This window comes from Choloepus didactylus, chromosome 13 (assembly GCF_015220235.1).
Source record: "Choloepus didactylus isolate mChoDid1 chromosome 13, mChoDid1.pri, whole genome shotgun sequence".
NCBI lineage: Eukaryota > Metazoa > Chordata > Mammalia > Pilosa > Megalonychidae > Choloepus > Choloepus didactylus.
This window is the reverse complement of record NC_051319.1, coordinates 51259438-51286133: the sequence shown is the minus strand read 5'-3', so window position 1 is coordinate 51286133 and position 26696 is coordinate 51259438. Positions and strand designations below refer to the sequence as shown.

The window sequence follows — 26696 nt, the reverse complement described above, 5'->3', positions numbered from 1 at the left end:
AACCATGCAAAGTATCATTCTAGAATATGTTTCATGGTACCTCACCGATACAGTTCTTAAAAAGTTGTATGTAAATCCAGTACAACAGATAGTCATATATACACTGCAGGCATCCACTTAATTTTAAAAACTACTTCTAAAATGTGCAAGCCACTTTGGTAAACCAAATGAGTAAGCCCTGGGTGATGAGTTTTAGACAAGTTAAGTATTCCTCTGCCTGGTTCACTTAAAGACCTGAACTGGCATTCCAATGCATCTGATTAGGGAGTCTTGGAGTAAAATGTGTGTGGCTTCCTCAGTCCTGCATTGTTTTCCTTCTTAGAGCCATTCCTGAATGGAAAGTCTTTTAAAGCCATATCCTCCCAGCCAAAGTGAAATGGAGAGTTGAGATAATTATCTGAATAAGTGTGCTAAAAAAATGCCTTGATTTCATCTGATTCATCTTGGTAATTCAGAATGTTGCTGGAGTGATGTGGGAGTGGGAAGTATTTGCCAGAATTATCTGTATAATTCCTGTGTGACACGGGAAAAGACTAGGTCTATGTAAGTCTTGCCAGCAGATCCAATTTGAACATCCTGGAGGAAAATGTATCAAATGTATTTGGAATATGTCATCGTGGTTGATCAAGATATATTACAAGACTCCAATTTTAAACTGCTGCTCTGCTTTGAACTGGAAAACAGGTTAATCATACACCTCAGTCCACATCTATAGAAATTATTATTGCTAAAAATATCATTTAGTAGGTCTAAATTTATCTGAAATGGTTATTTTCTAGGGACAGTGTCAAGAATTTTTCATCTCAATGGTTTAAAAAATAGCTGTGATCTTGAAATTGGGCTGCTAGTGCATGACAAGTATTAGCAGCCCCAATGGTTTGAGGCTTGAGCATTAACATGGCTCTCGACTAAATTGTGAGTATAAATTCAGTCATTAGTAGCAGTGACATGGTATTAACCCAGGTGTAGCACTAGAATGTGCTCTTCTGCTTTATTTGTTAGTTGAGTCATATGCATTTCTTTCCTTGTCCAGCTGAATTATAGGCTTCCAGAGGGTTTATAAACTTCATATATCGTAATCAGTAAAGTACTAAATATGTGTTAGGGGTTCAGTAAATATTGGGTCTATGCATGCTAATATGTATTGTTGGACATTTTTCTATTCATCCTTAATGATTTAATCATGTTTGATTTTGGCAAACTAGAAATAATTTGTATCCTTAGCTTCTCCTTCTAAAGAGCAAGGAAGCTGAAATGAAGGTGATTTTAGTTTTCACGGCAAATTATTCTCCATTATTCGTTAATAAGAGAAAAAAATTGTGGTTAAGTCATAAAGTGTGCCACTTGCCAAAAGTGGCTTGTACTGTCACCTTTTCCAGCTCACCTTTACCAGCTTTCCTAGCCACACGCTGAGCAATATGATGTGAAGCCAGTGCTCTGGGTTTGAACTACCTATTGTACTTAAAGTCACAGCAGCTTTTCCTACAGCCGTAAAAATCACCTTCTTGATCTAGGAGAAGCTTTGCACCCAGTATTAGAACTCTGGAGCCTCGCTTAGTTCCAGTGTAATTGAATTCTATGCTGTTATGATAATGATAAGAACACAAGAGTGTCATGCCTGAAAATACTGAAGAAGAGAATGACAAGAATTAGCAGTAGAATGCATCTATTCCCAGGTCAGTTGAGCAACAAGTATTTTTTTGAGCATTTTATTTGTGCTTAGTTCTTTGCACTCTACAAGAAGCATTGGCTTCTACGCCCCAGTGGATTTATATTTTGCTTGTGGAAGGAAGACTAGCATGCATGACAAAGCTAACAAACTATGTAAGACCATGTATCTAGTGCTAAATAATAAGATGCGGAAGAGTGATATTTGGGGGGCATGGGGATAGTAGAGGAAAACTTTATTAGGGAGGGAGAAATTAGGCAAGAACTAAGATGGCAAATACACATGCCTCCACCTTTATCTCCCACACTTGTGGCAGGCATTGCTAGTCAACCTTGACACTCATTATTACTAATTCAAAATCCTCAAAATAGTGCTCCAGAAATCCATTAACAATTGATTGCAGTCAGCACAAAATTTGAAACCTTGAAGTGGACTATTTGTGCCTTGAGAGCAGCCTTTTTATCCCTAGGTCTTAGTACCAGTCCTTAATAGATATTGAGTGAGTGGAGAATTAAGAATATTGGGAGAGATTTAGATGAGAGAGAAACTTATACCAGGTAAAGGGAATAAATACATTAGAAAGGTCTGTGTGCAAGAGTGAGCACATAGGGAAATCTTGCACACTGTTTAGGGCCTCTGCTGTCGAGTGACAGACCTCAAAAACTAGATGTAGATGTTAAGGACTTGATGTGCTAAGCAATAGGAAGCCACTGAGCAGACAGGCATTTTAGGATGGCCCTCACTCAGGTCACTAACCTGTTTCAGGTTCTTTGTCTTTATTTTTAATTTCCTCTTGGCCTTTTGATTTTGCCTAATGGAAAAGAACACACATTCATTCACATACGCTTTCCTGTTACGTGTACGGCTTATTTTGTTACTCCCTCCTATTCCCCTCAGCCTGGGGTGGGGTGGTGAAGAGAAGGGAGGTCCCTAGCTAGAAGGAACTGGAAAGAGAACAGGAGCTTGTTTATCCTCTTCTTCTGCAGAAAGTGGCAGCACTTTCATCGACAAATCCCAGCAGGTGCAGCAGTGGCCAGAGAGGGTGTTGCTCCTGTGCAGGCTGCCCTGAAAGGAGGCACACGCTTCCTTTTTACGAGCCTGACTGGGTGTAGCCATGTGCTCATGGGTTGCAGCCACATGTGCCCAGCTGCTTCTGTCTCCACTTCTTCCTGATTAGCCAGATATACTCAGTGTTCAAGCCAACACTTACATCATCATCATAAAATTGTTTACGTTTGGAAGCCTAAAGGCTGTTACTAATTTAGTTGATAGTCTGGTGACCGTCTAAAGGGAATCTCATCACATGGTACACAGAAGTTGGGGAAAACCAAGTCCAGGAGGGCTTTTCTGGAATTTCTTCTGGAAGAGCACAGAATCCCATCTTAAAATGCATCACCTGTGAGATTTTCAACATGGGATTATTTGACTAGCTCTGTTAGTCCCTTTGGATGAGGTTGGACTTTAACCCTAAGTCTGTCAGTAAAAGTGATAAAGGTAAGCACATTGTTCCTTGAATTCTTTATGCTTTCTCCCACTCCATGCTTCTAAATAATATTTTCAACTGCGGTGTTTAGACCTATATTTGATTTCTGTGACTTGGCAGCCATGCCTGTGTTTCATTATATGAACTAATACTTTATTTCTAGCCACTATGGAATATATCTTCTTTGAGGGACTACTTGTTATTCTAAATGTGCCCCAGGTTCCCTCCTTCTGTGCCTTTACTTACCAGGTCTTGGAAAGAAGGCACCTTCTGACGAAATAAAGCTATTCTTCAAGACTGAATTTAAATGACAGCTCCTCTGTGAATCTCTTCCATTAACACCTCCTCCCTCCCCCAGTACATCCAGTGGAAATAATCTTATGCTCCTCTGTACACATGTCACACCTATAACATTCTGCTTGCAGTGGGCTTATTTCTGCTTGCGTTTCTATCCTCCAAGAATGTAAACTTGAAAAAAAAAACACTGACCCCCTAGTAACTGAACATTACCCTTTCTTTTTGGTCACAGTTGACGTTATGATGCCTTCTCTTTTGCTTTTCCTTTATCAGCAAAAGGGTGAATTCAGATATGGATAAGTTTCATCACTGAGAGGGAACTTGTGACCAGCTAGTGACTTTGTTTAGGGTTCTCTTTCAATAAAGTGGAAGGAAACCCTAACCTTCATTGACAGGCTCTAATGGGCCCTTGGAACAGAGCCCATATCCATGAACCAGTCTGATCTCTGCTCCAGGATCTGACACATCCTCAGTGTACTATAAAGTTCTGTGGAATGAATGAATGAGTCAATGGTCATAGGTACATGGAGATCTGGCATTTCTGGGCAGAACCAGGTGGTCCACTTTGGGATTACAACCAGTAAAGGCCTGACACTTTGCAAAACCAAGACAGTTCATTGTAAAGCTTGTGGTCTAGGAAATGAGATGACCACACACAGATTATGAATTTATAGCTGAAAAGCCCCTCTGAACATTTTCTTGGGAGGTGAGTGAAATCTAAGCCTACAACCAAAAAAAAAAAAAATGACCCATAAATTCTGTACTCACTTCTTTTATGCCCCTTTAGGTAGAAGAAGACCTGAAAGAGTTCAGAAAATTAATTTGATATGGTCTGCCAAAGGAGTACTCTCATTTTAGGGTAAAGTCACCAGCTCCAAAACGTTGGCTGAAGCGCCATTATACACTAGTTTATTAATGGTGTTTTTCCAGCAGGTGGCAGAGTTCCTCTCTCAGCCATCTGATTTAGGCAGTCCTAACAGCAAAATCTGCTCTGGTTTCATAAGGTAATGAAATCTTTTGAGTAAATTATTGCTACTAACTAACTTAGAATGGTTTCCAGTTTCAGCTTTTTGCCTTAAAAGTGTTATGATTATCTGGATGGAGATATTTTTAAACACTGAATTTTAGATTTTTAAACCCTTAAATTTTTTCACAATCTAAATTTAATGCTTCATTTAGTGTTCATCCTTACTTTCTTAGAGTAAAATGCAAATATAACTAATGTTTGAAGAGGAGAAGGAAAAGACGCACAAAAGCAAATGGCTAATGAAAGGAAGGTCTGTTTGCCACTTTTAAGCTGAAATTGCGAACTGGGACCATTGATTGGAAAGGAAAGAATAGCTGAAGAGTCCTTGCCAATAAAAATGGTGAGCCAAAGACTCATACCAATGGGTAATTAAAACAAGAGGGAGATTCATAATGTGCACAGACGTTTTGGCATGTTTGCCCACTTCTAGCTCTTCTGCCTTCTCTGCTCCAGCCTTTACTCAGATCACCATCACACTCCACTGTCCTTTGATTACTGGGGCAGGTAACAGTCTTCCTGGCTGAATTGTGTTTGGTACAGTTCCAGCAGGGAAAAGTACTACTGTCCAGTGGCTAAACAGAGAGAAATCTACAAGAGGTGTTTTGTTTAAAATGAGTCCAGGCATTTTGAGGACACTTACTGGATTAATTTGGTGTCTGATATGGAACCTATTTTGGGGCAGGAGAAAGTAGAAATTAGGAGATGCTGCTGTTTTGGCAGCCAGCATTCAGAACTGTCAAGGAAAAAATGTCAGTAATTAGGTGGACAAAACTTACTGACTAACATACTTTTAAACATGACATTGAGCCCAAATAGGGGTGTGTTACTAAGCGCTTCTTCCAACAAGTACTGTTTGATGCCTTTCATTAAATCATGATAACAAAAGTTACCCAAAGGGCTTATTGGAACGAAAATGATCTGAAAGCCAGTTCTCCTTGTGCAGATTTTCCAGGCATTTGCTGAATCTCACTATATCCTGGTGCCATGTGGATTTGGCAGCACTTGGTTGAGCACTTAGGCTACTGCCTGCTGCATTTGTAGGGACTTAATACTGGCTGAAAGAATGATTGCTGTTGCAGGGAATGACCTGCTATTTGAAAGCATGTATTATCAAGGAATTTCAAGTTGTGGTATGGTTAAGAGAATTAGAATTTGGGAAGATGAGTTATATTAACTAGCCCACTTCTTTTCTGACTAGACTTGCCAGGATTTGATGGCTTAGCTTTAACAACCTTTTTGAAAAAAATCTGTTTCTTTGCTACTTTGGCAGTTCCAGCTTGAACTAATGGGACATAATCTTTGATAAGGTGCTCACTCTATAGGATTGAAAGGTACCTACCAAATATTCAATACCCCACAGAAAATAAGTACTTGGTAAACACTCCTTGATTGATTAACTGGTTGAGATTACCCAACCAAGTCAGTTAATACAGGATCAAAATTTCTGCTCACATCTTCTCTGAGCCCTTCTCATCTTCATAATTTTAGTCCTAGTTATCTGGATTTGACTGTTTCTGAAACCTGGATGCTTTTGACCAAAACCGAGACTCCATTTCACACTGCTCTGTGGAGATTTGGGTCTAATTATACATCATGAAATGCTGTGGCCCTTGGATATTTTGTTGATTCCTTGATAGTGGAATCTTAAATTGTTCTAATATTATCCAGGTCTGGGAGCCAAGTTTCCACATTTTTTTATTTAATCTTCATTAAGCCTATTCTTTTTCCTTTTTTTTTTTTTCCATGAGGTCTGCTTTTTAAACCTTGATTTTGTTTTATGACGCCTGTCTATACCGTCCCAATCAATTCATTCACACATTCAATTAAATCTCTTCTTTGGCATCATAGAAACAATTGCTCTGATGTTTAACAGGATTTTTTTACTAAACTGATCAGCTGTTCTTACCTTGTTTAGACAAAACCACAGGGACACCTCATCTTTGATTGTGATTGAATATTGTACTTTGTATGTAATCTGAGGCTCAAATATTGCTCACCTTATTACTTGCTATTTGATATCTTCTTGATTGTAGTAATTAACAATTGGCTTGTTATTCCATCTCTGTATTTCCTTTTTTTTGTGTGTGTTTAAAACTACTTTTATTTTAATACATTGATCAAAAGTTTCCATATGGAGTCAGATTAAATTTATTTTCCTTTTTAGTTATTCTTTTTAGTAGTTTATATACTGTCTCTCTGGTTTAATGAGTGTTTTCTTCCCGTCAGTTAGCATCATTTTATATTTTTATGCAGTGTGTGATTTGCGTACTGCAGATCATTGAAAAAGATAGGAATTTAATTCTCTTTGAACTAAGCAGTTCTAAATTGTCTAAACTAAAATTTTAAAAAATAAAGTAACAGTGAACATGATTTGAAGTGCATTTGATGAAAGAGAAAGATATTCTGGGTTACACTGTCCATCAGCTGTCCATCTGAGAAGGAGTTGTTTGAGAGTTCATTTGGGGGTCATATTAAAACAATTTGGTTTCTCAACAAATGCCCTGTGTAATTAGCTGCAGTGATTACCAGATATTTGTATTGCGCTGAAACATTTCCTTCCAGGGAAAACTGGAATAAGATAAAACTGTGATTAACAGTGCTATTTGGGTTTAATTAGACATAAAGTCCTAATGTAGCCAAGCCAGAATTGCAGCTCTAAGACTGGTCTTTCTTCAGTGACTTTAGCAACACATAGACATTGGAAAGCAAACCCTTCTGTGTCTTTAAACAGTGCTAATTGTGTTTTGTTTTTGTTTTTGTTTTTTGGTAAGTTATTGTTGAAGGGTACCTATCTATGGGAAACACATGCAGCAAAATAATATTTTTGAGAAAATCACTCTTGACGGTAGGTGTCAAAAATCCATCTAAATTTCATCACAAGGGCACTAAGAAAAGACACTCAACACCCAGCTCTTAGGTGCCCTCATGGTGGCACTTCGGGTAAATGTGGGGAAATAGTAGAAAAAGCTGTATTCAGAGACTGTGTTCCATGAGCAGAGAGGCTGGGATTGCATCTTAGCTCATCCATTTCTTAGGTGTGTGACTTTCTGCAGGTCCCCTGATGACTCTCCCTCAGGTTGCTCATCTGTTAAATGTGAGGGTGATGACAATGATGTGAACACAGATCCAGTTTCTATGTGCCTGACCCTGTTGTAAGCACGTTACATATATTGCCTCATTTCATCCTTGCAACCACACCCTGAGGATTCAATGAGTGCACCTGAAAAACATTCCTAAAATTAAAGAAAAATCATAACCAACTCTAGGATGCATTTCCACAGAAAACTGAGGGTCCCAAAATGTACATGCTCTGCCCGTGCAGGTTCCAACAACCCTGGTGTATTGCTCACAGTTCTCTCTCTTCGGTGACATGTAGTGTTGCTATTTAGTTTACAATGAAAGAAAGACTAAGGGAAAAGAAAAAACAATTAGGAGGTTGAAGTTTCCAACAATAGACTAGCAGTCAGGACTTGAAATGAAGGCCTAGGTTTCCAGTTCTTAACGTCATTTAGAACGTAGGTGATCTCTTCCCCAGGGACCTTAGCCTCCTAATTTGGCATTTCTTTTGCAGTTATCTTCACAACTGTTGAGGCATTTGTGTTTTCAGTAACTCCTAGTTTTGAAACATCTTACTGATTTGGGTCGGTGGCTTCCTCCTATTAGGTCTTCTCTGCATCCCACTGCCTGACTAAAGATTCCATCAGAAGTCATCTCTGGAATCAAACTTTGCTCCACCCAGTGGGGTTGCAAACCGGGGTGGAATACAGGGGCACATCCATCCTATCTTATTCTGTTCCTCTTGTACTTCTGGTTTTTTGTCACTATTCATTGAAGACAGCCTCTTAGTGGCCTCTCTTTAACCTGAGCGCTTACAGCATGTTGACACAGATCTGGCTATTTTTTTTTACTTTTTGTGTTTAAGCCAAAATTCTTATAAGATAATGAGCCAGCCTCTGATTTAAACCAATTTTAATTTACATCATCCCCCAGTAGAAACCACTCCCCTCCCCCTCCCCCATCTTAGTCGTTCACTATGGTGCTGTTTACTGTTGATGCGATATCAGTCTTTAAATGACCAGGACAGTGCAAGACAAGCATTGAACTGTGAAATGACTTTTGCTAAAGGCTCAGGGGTTTGCAGCTGCCAGCAGAAGAGAGTGCATTGATGGAAAGAGTGAATAGTTTCTTTTGGAATGAGCACTCTGGGAGAAAATGCAGACTTTCTGGAAAACTCAAGTCTCGCACATGTCAACAAGAGAAATGCTTTGAAATGTCTTCAACCTCCTCAAGAGCAGTTGGCTATCTTATCATTTACACAGATCAAGAAAAATCCAAAATCCTTACATCTAGATAAATAAATAATTGCTCACTAGCCTTTAAGTGAAGGTTTTAACAAAGGAACTCCTGATTTTTTGCATATTCATTTTCCATGTTAGTGACAAAAAATTTAATAAGATGTTATTGGATAGTACAGTAATTTTAGGATAGGAGGAAAGAAAAATACCGCATTCTGGGTGACCTAAGATCAACTTACTGTTGTTGTTTGAAGGTGAAATCCAGCATGCCTAAAATTATTTGAACCAGCTAATGAAAGCAAGTCTAAAGTCTAAATACTTCCTATTAATGTCTGGAATGTGCTTGGAAAAAGCCCCACTCCTCCAGATGGGCTAGTATGGAAAGCATTATCAACAGCATTACTCTCATTCGTGGCAAAGAATACAGTTCAGAAATTCACAATTGTAGTTTGATGTGCTGGGACATAGGATAGAATTAGTATTCAAGGTTTTTTTTTTCCATGTATCATAGAAGTAGATAAAACAACACAAGATGCGATGTTTATTGCTAATTTCTTGATTACAAATAGAAACCAGTTTATATAATGGAATAAGGTGGTCCAGATTTAGAATTCAGATGTGCTAAGTAAATATTTACTCTTGTTCCACTCCAGGGAGGTAAGAGATTTTGATGAACATATTTGTTGAGGTCAATGGGGCAAGAAAAAGCTTATGCTGTGCTTAACTGCCTGAGGGGCCTTTTTACTGCAAGTTAGCAAAGGACAGTATTTTTTTTCTGCTGAAAAGGGCAAATATCTTGTATTGTGGCCTTTACTTATTGTTCATTCACACACTGCATAATCTCAAAGCAGAGTTTTGAAAGCTGCTTTATTTTTTTCCCCCTTTGTTTGGAAAGTCTCGTCTTAGCTAGTACTGGTGAAATTTGATTCCAGGCTTCCTTCTTCTACTTGTTCTCCTGGGTTACTTTGGGCTATCAGCTGTCTTGTCTTTGTTTTGTCTTCATTGCTGAAAAGAAAAATCATCTATTAAAAGTCAAGACTTGAAATGTTGATCTTAATTCCTTGAGTCTAGTCCACAAGTTGGCTGTGATTGCTGTACCAGGCTGACCTCCAGCCGAGGGAGGGTGGCTTGGCAGAAATCTGAGAATTCCTCGATCAGTAACTCCCTTTTTTGGAATTATGGAGTCTTTAGGTGGATTGCTTTGTGCTAAGCATGTTCCTATTGGAAAGGAATGAGGCTGGGATGAGAGGAGGCGTTTGCACAGCACGAATGTTTGCAGCTGACCTCGGGGTTCACAGCGCAGGAATTAGCCAGCTGCTGCTGCGCCTTGCCTTGAACCATCCACCATCAAAGCCCTGGACACTCCCGTAGTGAACGATTTATGTAAATAGAAGTGAACGATTTATGTAAATAGAAGTAAAAAAGAAAAGTCAGATAATGTTAACCTATTGTGGTTTGCTTCTGACTTGATTTTTTTGCTACCCTTGGAAGTCTTTCCTGTTATTCTTAGAAATCAAATTTTAAAAGACCCAGCAGCCAAACAAGCAGAATATTGTATTGTGGAACAGAGTGACTGTGAAAGCGCTTTGTGCTGATGATTAATTTCACATGTAAACACATTCATTGGGTTGCCAGCAAGGAGATTTCCTTTTCCTTTCAGTGCCTAGTTGAAATCTAGAAATAAAATTCCACAGCTGCGAGGTTCCCACATATTCATCACTGGCCCATAGGATGGCTGCACAGTGAGCAGAATGAGTTTAGAGGATTCCACTATAAAAGTCTACATAGGTTGTTTCAGGCACAAAAAATTATAAATCTTTTGCCTGTCTGACATGTAATGATGTACAGTAACATAATCTGCTACATAATAGTAATGAAACCTGGACAGCATTTTCTGTGCCCACAGTGAGCACATGTAACTGAAGCAAAGCTAATGCCAGCTTGTGAGTTATCATTGTCTTCCTTATTGAACCACATTTGTCTCCTCCTACTTTGCATGTTCAAGGACTTGTCAGGCCATGGAAACTCCCAGAATGTCAGCAGGTGTTGTAACACAGCAGAGACACAAAGGCCACTCTTTCCTCTCCAGCGGGAGGGCATTTATGTGTGTTGAGCACAATAGTCAGGTGCAGAAATGAAGGCCCTGTGGAATAAGCGCACACAATGCTTCCTCTGTAATTACCCATTGTTAACTGCAGCCAGCTTCTGTCTCAGAGTGTGTGTGTGTGTGTGTGTGTGTTTATATTAGGTCAGTGCATGTTCCATTTAGTTTCCAAATCAGAATGTTTGCCAACTTAAGCATTAACTAAACTTTTATTTTGCTTTCCACAGTGTGCAGAGGTTATGTAAGTTATCTGCATGGCACAAAGTTCTGCCTCTGTATCTTCTTGTTTTCTGGTGCAATGCATTTCCTCCACAACGTGGTTCATCTCCAAGCAGCATTCACGGGGTTAGGCAGATCTCTAAGACTAGGTCTCTAGAGAGACAAGCTCAGTGCATCATCTTTTGGCAACATCTTGTCTTTGATGTAATGCTGTTTGGTGAAAATGATCCTTGCAACTCATTTATGGTTTTGATTTACATTCTGCTCTCTCACCCGACCGAGCAACACCTGGGAGCAGGGTGCCTTTTGAGGGAGGTTCTTAATAGCAACACTTCAAAGACTATTTGCAGAAATGAATTGCATGTATGTGCGCATAAATTCTCCTTGTATTTCAGGACAGGGTTTCACAACTTCCCAGCCAATTAGGCTGAATAGAACATGTATAGATGCAGACACACTGTTTAATTGGCAGAGATTGTGAAATGCACCCCGTTGTTGCAAAAAGAGAATTAATTATGCAGGTTAGACACCTGCTGCCCTAATCAGCTTTCCCAATTGCAGAGGATGGACACCCATCCTCCTTCAGTCATAAAAGGGCCAATCGTGCATTCTTTCAGGACACAGGACCCCCTAAAGAGAGAGAGAGAGAGAGAGTAATAATATAGATACAGTCATTAACAACCAAATCAGGTGACATATGACATCATTCAATTGTAGTCTCACCAAGGCTTCCTGGCAGATTTCTGAGAAGGTATGTTAACCAATTAAGTAAGCAACATACATTTATATGGTGTATTTGGGCTCTGAATAAAGACATGACCCTGTCTTTCAGGATCATTCTCATAGAACAGTTGCCAGTGAAATGTTGACAAAGACATCAGATGAACAGTGGAAAAATACAAATTTAGAAGCAGGTAATAAATAGATAGAATTCAAATTTCACATGCACTATAGTGGAAGTCATAGGAAAAAATGCCAAGGAACATTTAGATTGCTTCTTTAGGTGGACCATGCTTTTGGAAATTAAATAGCAAGCTTTGAAATTAAAAATTTAAAAGGGGTTAAAAGAATTTAAATAATCGTCTAATTTGCATACTTTTTAGGACTTTAGAGGCCTGGTCTCTGATTTCCCCAGTTTTTTTTCCCCCCAATGTTAGTGTGCTAATTGTCAGCCATTTATCATAGTTTTTTACCGTGTAAAACTCACTGGCAAGCTAATTGCCTTGTAGAACTAAAAAACTAATTTTTCATGATACATTGTCCAGAGAGTAAAATAAGCTTGTAAATAAACACACACGCACACACACAAATCATGGACATTTTGTTCACAACTTGTATGCTGTGATAGATAAGTAAAACTTAAATACCCAACCATCAAAGAGAATCAGTTGGAAAAAGTATGTTTTTACCATAAACGTGTTTAAATATACAGTGGATTTAAGTATATTAAATACCCTTGGAAATATAAAATTAATTCTAAGAGTTGCTCATGGATAGCTAAATATGTATCTATCATGATAAAAGTAACATTGTGGGAAAAGTTGCATTAACTGATATATTTTAGTGACAAGCCTATACCGTCAGCTTTTCCTAGAATTTGAGCAAAACCTTTGCATATTCCCCAATTTAATACAATGAAATTTCCCTTTCCCTCTATATTTTCCAAAAACACTCATGTATTCTTAATTGTTGAAAGTATAGCTGGCTTCTGATTTTGTAATTGACTTCTAGAAGAACAGTACTTTAGATTTAAAAAAAAATGGTTTATTTTATATTTGGAAGACATTTTTAAAAGAACACACGCTTCTCTTGTGAAGACGGAGGTGAACTTTGGCTTACCTAGTTAATAAAACAACATTTTGAGGTACGCACGTGTGCACTTCCCAGAGCATTTACATTTCTAAGACGCAAACCACCACCACCAACAACAAAAGAGGGAGAACTCAGTGAAATTTTAAGAAGAAGTTAGCTTAATTGGTCTTAATGAAAAACACAAAACTTTAATCCAGAGAAATAAATGAATGGAATACAGTGCAAGCCACGTGTCCATCTTTGGAGCATCAATTGACTTGTATCAAGAAGAATGAGCAGTTCATGTCCCATGTCCAGTAGGGACAGATGGACTCCAGAATGACAAATCAACAAATCTCTGCTTTTTGTTCCATTTATTATCAGCATGTGAAAGCGTCAATCACGGGGACATTGTTGGTTCCTGGTATTCTAAACTAGTTAGAAAACCAAGGACACAGCCACCTGTGGGCTCACATTTGTGGTGTTACTATTTTGGTGACTGCGAGCTGCAGAGAGGCCCCCTGGCCAAAGAGGTGCTTTCCCCACAGAAACCTCGGGTCCATCACACCCTAATCCTTCAATTGTGTCCTCCTTGGCTTGCATCTGACAACCTTCAAATGCCCTCCGGGATCTACACACTGTCACACCCATTTCTTCTGTTCTCTGTTGCCAGCACTATTGGATTTTATGCTACATGTTGGTTTTGTTTTGTTTTGGTCTGTTGTTACATGTTCCAGCAACTATTACTTTGACATTACCTATACATTTTTTATTGCTCTTAAAGCAGACTTTTAAAATTGTCTTTTTGTGGGTGTATCTCCTCTGCTGTCCCTCAACCCCCAGACTGTGTACTCCTACAAGGCAGGAACTATTTTTCTCCTCTTGCAATCCCCAAAACTTAACACAGTGTCCATTGCAGATGTTTGTTGAACTCTTGATGAATGGATGTATGGACATGGGTAAGAAATTTGATGTTGAAAAGTTGTACTGTGTCCCTGACTGCTGTTACTAGAACCTGAGTAGTAGACCAGAATATGTTCAGATGAGGAGATAAGCCAGAGAGAAGCTGAGTTTTGAGGATTATGTGGAAAATACTAGCTGAATGTAAGATGATAATGTATTTGACATAGATACCTCAGAATCCTAAAAGTTCCAGTAGTGTATCTCAAACACAATAAAATCAAACTGAGATGACTTTTTACAGAAGGGAGAGAGATTGTTGCTTGTGGCTACCCTTTCTCCATGGGATGGAAATGAGATAAAGTTGAGGCCCTTGAAGAGTACCAGAGATTAAATCTGAGTTCATTTATGAGAGGAAGGTAATGGTTGCCAGTAGGTCTTGTCTCCTTAGCCCTTCAGTTAAGCATCTCAAAACACCATAGGTGAGAAAGAAGAATGCTGGAATGTAGAGAGTATTTATTTCCAATCTTCCACCTATTTTCAAAAACACCTGTACTAAAAATAAAAATGAAGTTTAAATATCCCTATCAGATACTATGCCCAGGGATATGCTGAGTTCTTAGAGACCAGCCAAGCAGGTTTTAAGAATGTAACAGATTCCTTAGTCATTGCCATTTTTGGCTTAAGATTTGACTCTGAAGGAGACAGAAGTATTTACCACAAGGCCAAAGTGACGTTAATTTTTTTAAGTAGATGGGGATTAATTTATGATTCAAACACTAAAAAATGCCCAATTAGATATGCCATTGGCCAATTTGTGGCTAAATTAATGTCTTGATAGAACAAAGTTGAAGTAGGGGAGAAAGTTTCCTTATTTATGGGTTTTGCTACCAGATACTCACGTTCCTAGTTCTTTGGCAAAAATCATTGACTTTTTCTTGACAAAAGGAAAGTTCTTAGAAAAAACAATTGTTAGAATAAAACATATAATAATTCTGAAAAGCAGGCTGTTTTTCCCTAGAAATTAAATTTGGGTAGCTTTAGTATTGATGCTTTGAACCTAGAAGTTCAATGCTAATGCAGTGTCATCCTGTTAAAATGGAATATTCCCAGGAAAGCTCAAGAACAAAGAAATGACAGCATCATCTCCTTGATTTTTCTTAATTGCTTCTATGTGCCAAGATTTTTCATGTATTTTTATCAGTGTTTTGGGTACTTAACTTTATTTCTTAATATTTTTAATATTTTTAATTGTAGTTAAAGCATGCTTCCAAAATTAGTAATGTAGAAATGTAATCATTTTGTTATTCATTTATAATAAGTGAATTTATACTTGATCCCAATTTGGGATCTTCTAAAGTTGAGCTTAAACTGGGGTTTTATGTGCTGTGGCTTTAAGTTTTGTAAAAAGCTGGTGTATTTTAGATTGTAAGTTTGTTTTCTTCACCTTTTCCTCGCTAAAGGAAATGTCAGGAGTGGCTGCTTGTCCCAAACAAGGCAGATGGTGGAATTTTTCCAGCAGGAGCTGGGCAGGGGAGGGGAAAGCTGTGAGAGAGGAAGGTGGTTGAAGCTGGGGGGACCACATGGCCCAGAAGGGCAGATGCAATCCAGAGGGAGAAAATAGTTCCAGTTCTTGCAGTATGAGCTCTTAAGTATTTAAAACTCAAATGTGGGCGGTACCTGTAGACTGGTGTGATTTTGAGGGCGAATTGGTAGGTGACTTGCTTTCTGGCATAATGCAAGGACCACAGTGTGGTGGAAAGAACCGGAGGTTTAAGATCTAGAAGCCTGGTTTTGAGTTCCAGTGCATCCCCATTCTGACGGCATGGCTTTGGACAAGTCACTTGACATTTTGAGTTTCGGTTTTCTTGTCTGTGGAACAAGAGGAGAAATTAGGAAATGCTTACAAAAGTACCTTGTACACTGGGGTGTGCTATAACGGTTCTGGAGCAGAGCAAAGGGAGTGACTGTTGGATTACACTAGAGAGCTAACAGCCTTTCCTACCTCAGAAGGCCTGGCCAAATGCACTGACTGAGACACAGAAATTCCTGCAGTTTGCCCAATAATCTGGCTGCCTCATCTAGTGCTTTCAAAACCAAAAATGACATCCAAGTCTGTATGTTAGTGAGGTGTGATTCTTTATTATTATTTACTAAATGTGAAGCTTCTTTACAAAATTTAGAGAATCAGATCTGGACAGGATCTTACCCAATTTCACTCCCTCCCTTCAAGCAGGGCTGATCAAATATGAATTAGCCCTGACAGATGGTTGTTGGATTCTGTTTCTAAATTTCTTAAAGATTTCACAGTTTACCTTTCTAAATTCTTTTAGTAATTTAACAGTTCTTATGCCAGGTTCTTCCTTATAGCTGACCTGAGTCCGTGGTTGTAATTTAAGCCCTTTCCCCCGACTCCTTTCTTTCCTGGAGAAGGAGAACAGCTGGTCAGCAACTTTCCAATGTTAATAACCCTTTGTATATTTAAAGACGAGTTTCTCAGTTTCACTGACTCCTCACCAACCCCATCCCCCAAATCCATCAGCTAATGTTCCTTGAATCATTCATGGCAAAGCTGCCCATCTCCCTGCCCCTCTCTCAGACACTTGGCCATTCCCAGGAGCTGGGCAGAGTGTGTGAGCTGTTTGTGGCCTTGTGGACCTGCTGCTCCTTTTCCTCCGCTTACTTTGTGCATCATCTTTACCCTTCTCATAAATGATCAGGATAAACCCTGATGGTCTCTCATGGGTGCTGACACATTTACCTCTTAAATAGGGAGTTTTGCAAAAATATTTATCACAGGTTGCTTTGGAAGTTAGGACCCCTCTGTGCCTTAGTTTGCTCAGCCAAACATGCCATTAAGCTGTTCTCTTGCCTGCCAACAATAACACTGATTGATAGCTCTGCCGCATTGGACTTAGTCTTGAAGCGCCCGAGTGTGGTGTACACGAAGCATGCTAACAGTCTCAGACTTCATGGGCTTCCCCACGCTCTAAGTTGAGGTTGGGAAATAAGTGACTGAACCCTGAGGAGAATTGAGCTCATTAATCAGATCCCATGTGGTTTCCAAGTAGATCCTGTTTACAGTCTGAATGTGTGTGCTTTTATGTCTCTATAGGTGTATTACCCAGAACTTTCTGTCTGGTTCAGTCAAGAACCATTTCCAAACAAGGAAATGGAGGGAAGGCTTCCCAAGGTAAGATCCCTAACTGGCATTTTGTTAATGCTTTTTTCAATTTAGAGACAATTGTTTTTCAATCAGAGTTGTTTCTTTCTCACCTTATAACCTTTATAGTCTACTATCATAATCCATTAACCCAATACTGCGATGATTTTGAAAATAACATGTTAAAGAAAAATCATATCCAAAAGTCCTATGATTCTTATAAAGTTCATGTTATCTTCCTTTCTTGAAAATTAGTCCAAAGCAAATTTCCGTTTAAGAATCATGGAATCAACTCATCAAATGTGCATTTTATAGGTTTTAAATTTGGTCTGCTCTACTCTTGGAACACTCAAATATGATGATGAAACTAAAAAATATCTTAAAACTATGAGATGATGACTTTTTTATCCACTGATAATGTCTGAATGTCTGATCAAAGTTTACCTATGAAACAAAACAGAAAGAACATAGAAAATCGTTAAATGTCTCTCTCCTAATTTTAGGCACAATAACATTTCCTGTAAACATACTTTTATTGTTCTGATATCTTAGGTGTGACAGCCTTAAAAAATCATAAAATTTGTGTTTTAGATTTTAATACCTTTTTTGAATGAAACAAAAAACATTTCTCAGTTTTTACTGTAGATACCTTTGGACTTTGCCTGTTAGGGTAAATATCAATTTGACCTCAAGCAGGAGGGTTGTACTGTTTACCACTGTCCTGCTGATTTTGCAGTTAATAAAGAAAAATAGAGTCCATTGAAAATAAAATTTCCACTTGAAAGTTTCATAAGTGAAATTGACCAATGATAGGGCCTCCCCCAGCTATTACTGGCATTCCAATGTTTAAGAAACTCTTTTATTTACACTAAATGATTTCAAAAATTCCCTGTCTTTCTCTAACAGGTAAAAGTTGAAGAGTTTGTCTCAACTGGCAGTTTGCACTGAAAGAAAACAATCCTAAATCACTTTTAATCTTTCAGAGAATTTCTCAAGGTCAAGGTTCAAATTATTGGCAGGAAAGTAGGTGAACAAAATAGTTTTGGGCCTACCTGAGCTAAACTTGTGCTGATCTTGTAGAGTTGGAGTGGATGAGAGCTAAAATGCTAAATGCTGCCTTCCAGGACTTTAGTTAAAACGTACTCATACCCCAGTAGATCACAATCACCACACCAGTAGTGGCAGCATAATTCTCCATCTCTTTACTGGACCAGCTCAGGGTGTGGTTCTGCTGAGGAAGCTGAGGGTGAGGTGTGATGATGGAGAAGACAAATTATAGCCTTTCATCAGTTTCTGCCCCATTCAGGCATCCTAGGAGCCTGTGTTTAATACTGATGCCATCAACCAAAGGAGCAAGATGGGGGAAGTTCCCCAGTGAGGTCAGGGATTGCTTCCTTTGCTCTTAGGAAGCCCACATATCTAGATGATGCAGATTCCTCAATCCCATAGGGGCCATTATGTGCTGGGCAATGGAGGAAAGATATAACTGTTTTCATCTGAATTCTTGTAAGGCCTAACTTCTGGAGAAATAAGACATCTTTGGGTTGCCTCTGCAAAATATCACCTCCCCTTGCTCAAGAAGCCTTCAAATTCCTTTAACGAGGCCAGAAAGACTTTTATTCTTAAAAACATACATAGGTAGGGGAGAGGGGAGGTAGGAGTGAAATCTAGCCACCATGCCCACCCCCACCCCCCCAACGCCCACCCCTGTGCTCCAAAGGAGGATGCACAGAGCTTTATCTCCTCAGGAACATCTGCCCACAAGCATTTAGCTTGTGCACCCTCTGGGTGCTTCGGTAGCACACCTCCCTATAAAACTACCACATTATTTTGCCATTATCCATTTACTTGAGTATCTCCCATATAGCAAGCTAATTAAGGGCAGGATGGACAGAGACTGTTTTTGCTTCTGTTCTCATCTCTGTAGCCTCAAACTCTATTGTAGCCTCAATAGAGTGCTCAAGCCATACCACGTACTCTGAACATGAATAATGAGTGAATGAATGCATGTGGCCTTCAAAAGTAAAAGTAACAAAAAAATAACAGAAATGGTGAATTCAAATCTGAAATCATCTCCTTCACAGATTCTTTCTAGAAGTACCTTTCCTTAAATTACCCAGATCACACCCAGCTCGTGATTTCATTTTCTTGCATATTTTTAATGGAAGTTAAAGATAAGTAAGACTGAGACTTACATAGAGAGAGATTAATGTTCTGTATATTCACTTTAGAAAGGTTAAGACTGAACTAAAGTAGGCAGTTTTAAGGCCAGTCATCTAAAGGGTATGGTAGTTGAATGAAATAACTTTTATAAAGCTTTTAATTTCTCTTCCTGACCTGTGACAATTAACTGTAAGAGTGAAATTAATACCTGCTGAGCTCTTCATTTGTCCAAAACCTAAATTTGTCATATCTTGAACCATGCTAACTGGCCAGTGGCAAAGAAAGCATTATTTTTAAGTCACTGCATTACAGTGGATTTCTTTTTTTAATCTTGGGACTAGAAATTGCCAAAATTTCAAGATCAAAGTTATTTTTCCACTGGTAAAAAAAACTGTCCAATATAATGCTTTTGGAAATTTGCCTAGATCCTTAAGTGTGTGTGTTGGTGTCAGTGTATGTGTATGTGATGAATTTTTTAATTTGTAATGTTCTGGTTTGTTCTCACTGATATTAATGATACCAAACCAACCTCTAAATCGGTCTAAGACTGGAGCAGTAAAGTACATATGGAGTGGATTGTATGTATGATCACAAAATGTTAAAAGACTCTCAAAGTCTGAGATTTTTAAACACAAAACTTAAATATGCCAGATGTTTACTATGGAAAATCTATCCAGTAAATAAGGCTTCTTAAAGTTGAATTATCTGTTGCGTTTAGCATACCTTGGAGCTGCTGAAAATTTTTATTCTGGTTTCAAGTTGTTTGGAAGTTCCTGACTTCTAAATTCTTAAAAAAAACTTTCAAATGCAAGAATTTACAGATCGCAAAGCAAAATTACCACTTGAATCCAAGTACTTACATCCAGTCAAATTGTTCCTGGTAGAACATGTGACTTGAGGAAATAGGGAAAAAAAAAAAAAACAAAAGATCTTTTAAAACCATAATTAATTTTTTTCCAAGAAAAACTAGCAGTTAATGGTTTAGCAAAAAGAGAGACTGCTGTCAAATCTTCACATTTTCATGTCTGAAAGGGGCATAAAAACTGTTTGTGGCAAATGAAGACCATTCTTTTGCATTGCCTGAGCGGTGGGCTTCAGTGCCCTTTCCTCTTGTCTTTTGGTCATGGTGGAGAGCAGTGTGGCTGGAAGCAGAGATCACTTGAGGGGTGATCAGTCTAGTCAGAAAAATAAAAGCCTCACTCTTCAAGATTGTGAGAAGAAACTTAGAATTGCCCCAGTCTATCCAGACTAGCAGAATCTCACTCTCTTCTGGCCTTGGTTTCTCACTCTCCTCTCTGTCCCACTCACTGCTCAACCCCACTCCCCTCACACTTATCCCTCCCACACCATCTACCCTTGGTACCCACTTCTGACCTTAGGACCCACATGGAATGTGCCAGTTGCTTACAGAAGAAACCATCCATAAACACGATTTCTGCTAGTTGATAATATTTTAAATATATTTATTATATATTAGAGAGCAGATTATTATCCCCCTCCACCTTCCTCAGTGAAATCTCTTAGGAAAAAATGTATCTATTGAGATTGCTACTAGCAGCTCTCAGCCAGCCTGATGTTAATAAGCCCTATCAGATACTCGAAACTTGTCAGAAACCCTACTCTGGGGTATGCTGCACACACATGACTGGGCACCACTGTTAGAGAAGCACTTCATTCTTCCGAAGCAGAGGAGGCTAGTTTCTAGTTACTTTGTACCCCCCACAGACCTAATATTTACGTTCAGTAGAACTGGGTTTAATATGTAAACTCTGCTTGTGAAACATCGGTTCAAGGATCAAAAGCGGGAGGGAGAAGCAAAATTTTTAAAAAACGTTTTCAGAAGCATGGCTAAGTTTGTCTCTTTTTTGTGTGTGTTTGTCTTGTGTGGGGGCTTCTTTTTAGGGAAGACTTCCCATCCCGAAGGAAGTGAATCGTAAGAAGAAGGATGAGCTGGTGGCTGCTTCCCTGACTCCGCTCAGTGGCAATGAACTCCGCTCCCCAAGAATCAGTTACCTACCCTCTTTTTAATCGTAACACCTCCATTTGTATTACATATGGTGTATGGGTATTGATGAGGTCATGGTATCATATATGGGATTTTTTTTTCTGTGTAAATCATCAAGTATAAGAAGAAACTACGGGACTCTGAGCCTTGCTTTAGAGAATCTACAGTGGACAAATAGGTATCATCAAATCCGTTTTTAATCATTCTGACTTCAGTGAAAACGCTCAGAATTTCACACTGTGAATCCACGTTTACAACCCTTACAGGTGGGCCCTCAGGCCTGGTTCGCTACAACGGTGTCTTCCACAACTCAAACTCCCACAGCTCTCACACAACCGGTCCACTTCTGCCTTTTCACTCACACAGCTCCCGACTGCTTCCTGCAGAGGCTGAGAGTCCCCTCCCCCCCCTTTTTTTTTCATTTAGATGTAACAAGCCTAGTAGTTTATGTTCATCAATTGTCTGTATATCTCTATATTTTACCCATGTACTCTTTTGATGTATAGAAGTAGTTTGAAACTCATTGTTTCCTTGTGGTAAGTGACCGACATGCTGCCACAGGACCTGAGACACTGATGAATGGTGCTATTTTGGACTTTCAACATGCTCCTTGGCGAGGTAGCTCTGATGGAGTTATTTTTTATTTCCATGTTCTAAGAAGGTGTTGGTACTTTGTTTCCCTGAATGTTATTCTCTAGACTGGATTGACTTGTTTTCCTTGTGTCTTCAGTGTGGCTTTCTTCTTCAGTGTTGTAGGTTGAGTAAACGCTACCAGAGAGTGTAAGAGACTGACGCCTCATTGGCTGGCACCCACAGACATGAAATCCCTGTAGTGGGAGCAATCACAAAACTGTAATTTTCTTACCAAATCTCCTCCTTTCTGTAGCCTCGCCTGCCTAACCTAGAGAAAGAAAAGCAATAATTTTACAGACATTTTTAGGTGTCTCTTTAGATTCTTTTTATTTGAAAGGATATTTGGTTGGGGGGAAAGGGGCAAACCCTTTTTAAATAAATACCCTCTAGGAAAAAAATCCCCAAAACTGGCATCTTAGTAGAAATCTGAAAATTATAACTTTCCTGAAAATTAAGTTGGAAAAAAAGTCTTTACAAAATTTAAAAAAAAGAAAAAGGCAGAGCATTCTTTTTCATCAATTTTGATAAGCAAGGTGTAGATTTTGCATTTTTGTCCTTGCTCCCAATGAAATGGACAAACAAAACTAAAATTAGAAATACCATCTACTCATGGAATGTTGTTGTGTCAGCCAGTCTGAAAGCCCACCTTAATTTTTATACAACTGTCTTTTAGCTCTTCCTTTGACAGGGCAGGCCTTGATCTGAACTGTTCGCTTCTGACTGTTAAACATCGACGATGCATGCACTGCACTTTGTTTTCTTCTCGCCCCCCTGTTGGACTGAGTTTCTTGTGCATTTCGCCCCTCCCTCCTTTGTTAGAATAGGTGTATCGGCTGTGTAAATAGAGCAAAATAACAGTATTCTGCATCTGTGGCATTTATGTAGAGTTGCGGTTGTGTGCTGCTGAAAACGCAGGCTTTTGTAATAATGTGGTCTTTACTGATGCACTCATGACAGTACCCAGTGTATTTTAGCTATTTTAGTAGGATTTGTTCAATAAATATGCAAGCTGTAAGCTGTCTGACTTGGCTCATCATTGAAGAGGCCTGCTTCTGAATGTCTTCATTGGCTAATGCGACTTCATTTGTTCCCAGGGCCCCAAAAGTCAGGCCAGTAAGCCCAAGGGCAAATATCAAGAGAGAATCAGCCCTCTCTTTCATGCATTTTCCCTTTTGTGGATTTTATAAGATTAGGTGCTAGGCAGTGGCTCATCAGGATGATATTTGCAGAGCTGCCTCTGGATGCAAAGGAGAATGAGACCTGAGACCCTTTTATTTCCATACTTATCTTTCTTCCAGGATACTCCCACATACCTCAAAACTTATTCTTTCTCACTCCCAGTAGGTAAATCCTATACTATGATATTCTTCATCCACACCAAAAGATACCTGACCTCTTCTTCATGGCGTAGTTGTACTTTTACACAGACCAAAGAATTAAACTTGTAAGAGGATAAAGATAGAATTTTAAATCATTAACTCTTAATTCATATATCCCTAGCTAGTGGACCCCAGCAGATGATAGGGGGTGGTTGACATCACCAGAAACTTCCAGAGTTCTCTTGTGACCCTGAAATCAGGGAATTCAAGCTCTCCCTGCATGTGAGAAATGTCCATTGGTCTCTCCTCATCCAAGTTGCTAGATTGACTAGTTGAGTTCAGATGATGCAGTTTCACCTGAGCAGAGGCTAAGAAACAGACCTCGAGTGAAAAGCCAGGGAGAGAAGAGAGAGCAGCAAAAGGTCTCATTGCACCCAAGCTGGGAGATCAGACCCTGGAGAGTATAGATCAAATGTTCTCTGAGTAACCTTTGGTCCTAACACATGAGTGTGCCAGGAGAGACTTTTTAATTTGGGGTTGCTGAGTTTAATTTGAAATTAAGGTATATCTTAGATTTTGGTTAAGTTTCCTATTTAACTTCAATTTTTAATCTTGTTTAGAGAAAAAAACCACAGAGTAGAACTAAATCGCAGCTGCCTACCAGATAGTCAGAATTCGTCCAGCCTGAAGGGAAATTGTTACAATGGAGACACCACTACTTCTTTTGGTAATCCCATCTAGAGGGTCATACCTTTGAATATAAAGGAAGTCCTCCTTATCTTTAATTACCTTTCATCTTAAAAATAATCCCCATTTTCCTCATGCAACTGGTTCCCATCGCCTGTATGGTTACCACAGCTCTGAGGGGTTATTAAACTGGGAACAGAAAAGCCAAGAACAGGCCATGGGGATGGCAGGGCCTGGGTTAAATTATGCCCATCTATATTTGTTATCTGTTGCCGCAGAATAAATTAAAAGGGCAAACTTTTCTTATCTCACAGAAGTTGGTCAGGAATTCAGGAGCAGCCTAGCTGGTGTTTACCACTCAGAATCTCTCATGGGTTTCCAGCCAGGATGTCAGCTGGGGCTGCAGTCATCTGCAGGCTTGACTAGGACTGAAGGACCTGCTCCTAAGATGGCTCACTCACACAGCTGTTGGCAGGGGGCCTCAGTTCCTCGACACACGGGCCTCTCCATAGGGCTGCGTGCGTGTCCTCATGACCTCTGACTTCCTCCAGAGTGCAAGATGCTGGGAGAAAGCCACATGCCTTTTATGACCTATTCTCAGATGTCATCACCATCTGTCATATTCTATTCATTAGAATCAAGCCACTAAGTACAGCCTACACTCGAGGGGAGAGAATTAAGCTCTACTTCCCAAAGGGAGAGTATCATATAATTTATAGACATATTTTAAGACCACCACACCTTCTGAGGCAAAAGAGCTCAAGATACTGGTAGGCAGCCAGGCACTGGAAGCTTGGAGGGCTGAAATCAGAATCATAGCCACTTCTTTAACTGAAGAAGTTTTTGCATTCTGGAGCTCCAGAGACTGAAGGCATATGAGGAAAACAAGCAGGGACTACAATATTGGGGTTGCACAGCCTCCATTTAATAATCAAGGTTCTGTTATACCCAAGGAAGATATTTAGAGAAAATTATTGGAAGTTGTAAAAACAGGAAAGCTGGAATAAATAATGTCTCAAGTTTCCATCCAACTCTGGGGTTAGCTGATGACAACTTCAACCTCCATAAGCCTGAAATAGTAAATGGTTGACTCTGCATTTGACTTTAAACTTGTAGGACTCACTTGTGAGGATCAGCTGTGGGCATGCTAAGGGTTAATAACTGCTGAATAAGAGCTAGGAATTGAAGAGCTGCCTGCAGTCAGAGCAAAAAAAAAGCCTTTTTTAAAAAAATTATTATTAAAGGCTTCTTTGATCTCTCTCCATAGGCAAAAATATCAGTACGTTGTCTTCAGATAGAGATTGCTAACCAATAACTGTGAATCAAATATGACCTGCAGAGTTTTGTTTTGTCCATAACATGTTTTGTAAAAATGTTGATTTAATTGCTAACATTTACAAATTGGAAGATATTCACATGAAAATGCAGGTTTCTGGCTTCCCTCATCCCTTTGGATGAGGCACGCACAGTCCATGGCCTAATCCTTGTGACCTTTTAATTTTTACACCTTGTCTGCTTCACTCATTTATGTCACCTGCCTACCTTTGATGGCATGTGAGTTTGTAACACTAGTCCTCCAGGTTCAGGAAGATGGTGATGTGTTGATTTCCACCTACAAAGGGCCAGGGGGATCTGTGATATTCTTGTTTTGATAGTTGGAGCACATGTAGTGCCATGAAAACCAAACTGGAAACAGGCTCCTCGTTGCCCATCCCAAAGCAGGGGCTGCAGCAGTTTCATCTGTACCCTTCCACGCCCTCTTTGAGCTCTTTGATCACCCTCGCCAGTAGCTGAGATCCCCATAAAAAGCCTTAGTTAGGCTATATGAGTGGGTCTGAAAGATTTACGATTTTCAAACTGGAGTATGTGTACCTAAGGGTATGCAGAGACTTTCCAAGGAGTACATGTTCATGGATAGCTTTAAGGGAATTAATTTCTGGATCCTTTATATTTTAGGAAAGCCTGAAATTGATCTGCCAAGAATGAATCTGTATTCATAGTAGTCCTTTTTCCTACCTTATGAAAGAAAGGTATAGGCCTCACCCATCCCAAATATTAATATTACACATTGCCCTGAGGCTTAAAAAAAACCCAGGTGAGGCAAACAACAACAAAAAAAAGTTCCTCTAGTGATTAACCGTAAGTCCATAGAGCTTTGTTGTTGTTTTTTTTTTTTCCCTTCTTATACATATGTTTAAGTTGATTATGATGTTAGAAAACGTATGAAATGAGCTGTTTGGGTGCATATGGATTTTCAGAATTCAGACATATGATAAAGTCAAGTGATGAGACTAATAACCATTTTTGTTTAATGCCTTTTCCTCTTCCAACTCCTGACTGTTGTCAAAGACTGCCTTGCTCTTAAGGGAGAGTCCTGAGAAAGTGAAGCAAAGGGAACATTTATTTGTAGAGCAAACTGAATGCCAAAAATTGCTTCTGCATGTATTTGTAAGTGAATATTTTACATTGGTCTCAGTAATCAATCCCTAGGGTGTGTCTTAACTAGGAAGAAAAGTAAATTGGAGCAGCTAAAGCAGTATAGATTTGCAATGCTGATTATTTTAAATGTAACTAAAATGCCTTTTGGGAATATCAAATTTTTCAAGATAAAATTGATAAAACCCAAGGATAAAAAACAAATTGTCGTATCTGAGTTCTTTCAGATTTGACGTGCATTCCTTAATAAAGTTTTCAAAACCTATTTTATCAAACCATAGCATTATATGTTTATTTCAATTACAGTTAATTCTCATCATATTCCATCCTATAAAATGCTTAATACTTTTTTCATAAAAACAACAGAAATTATTTGCTGCCAGACTAAGTTTGAACAGCATAGAACCTTTATATTACTTGTATTGTTTCTGATTTTTATTTAACTATTCCCCAAAGCCAGTTTGCAACATTCGGTAGCCACACACAAATATACTAAAGATATACC

General features: G+C 39.1%; 1 protein-coding gene across 5 annotated transcripts in view; it reads left to right on the top strand.

The window, feature by feature from the left end:
- LOC119508314 (neuronal regeneration related protein) overlaps positions 1-22765 on the top strand; it is a 28557-nt gene extending 5792 nt beyond the window's left edge. For all 5 annotated transcript variants that reach the window (XM_037801947.1, XM_037801950.1, XM_037801949.1 and 2 more), the window contains 2 exons: positions 16901-16978; positions 21014-22765. In XM_037801947.1, the coding sequence (XP_037657875.1) occupies positions 16901-16978; positions 21014-21139 (204 nt within the window). In that variant the 3' untranslated portion in view covers positions 21140-22765. The remainder of the gene's footprint in view (positions 1-16900; positions 16979-21013) is intronic.
- The last annotated feature ends 3931 nt before the right edge of the window (positions 22766-26696 follow it).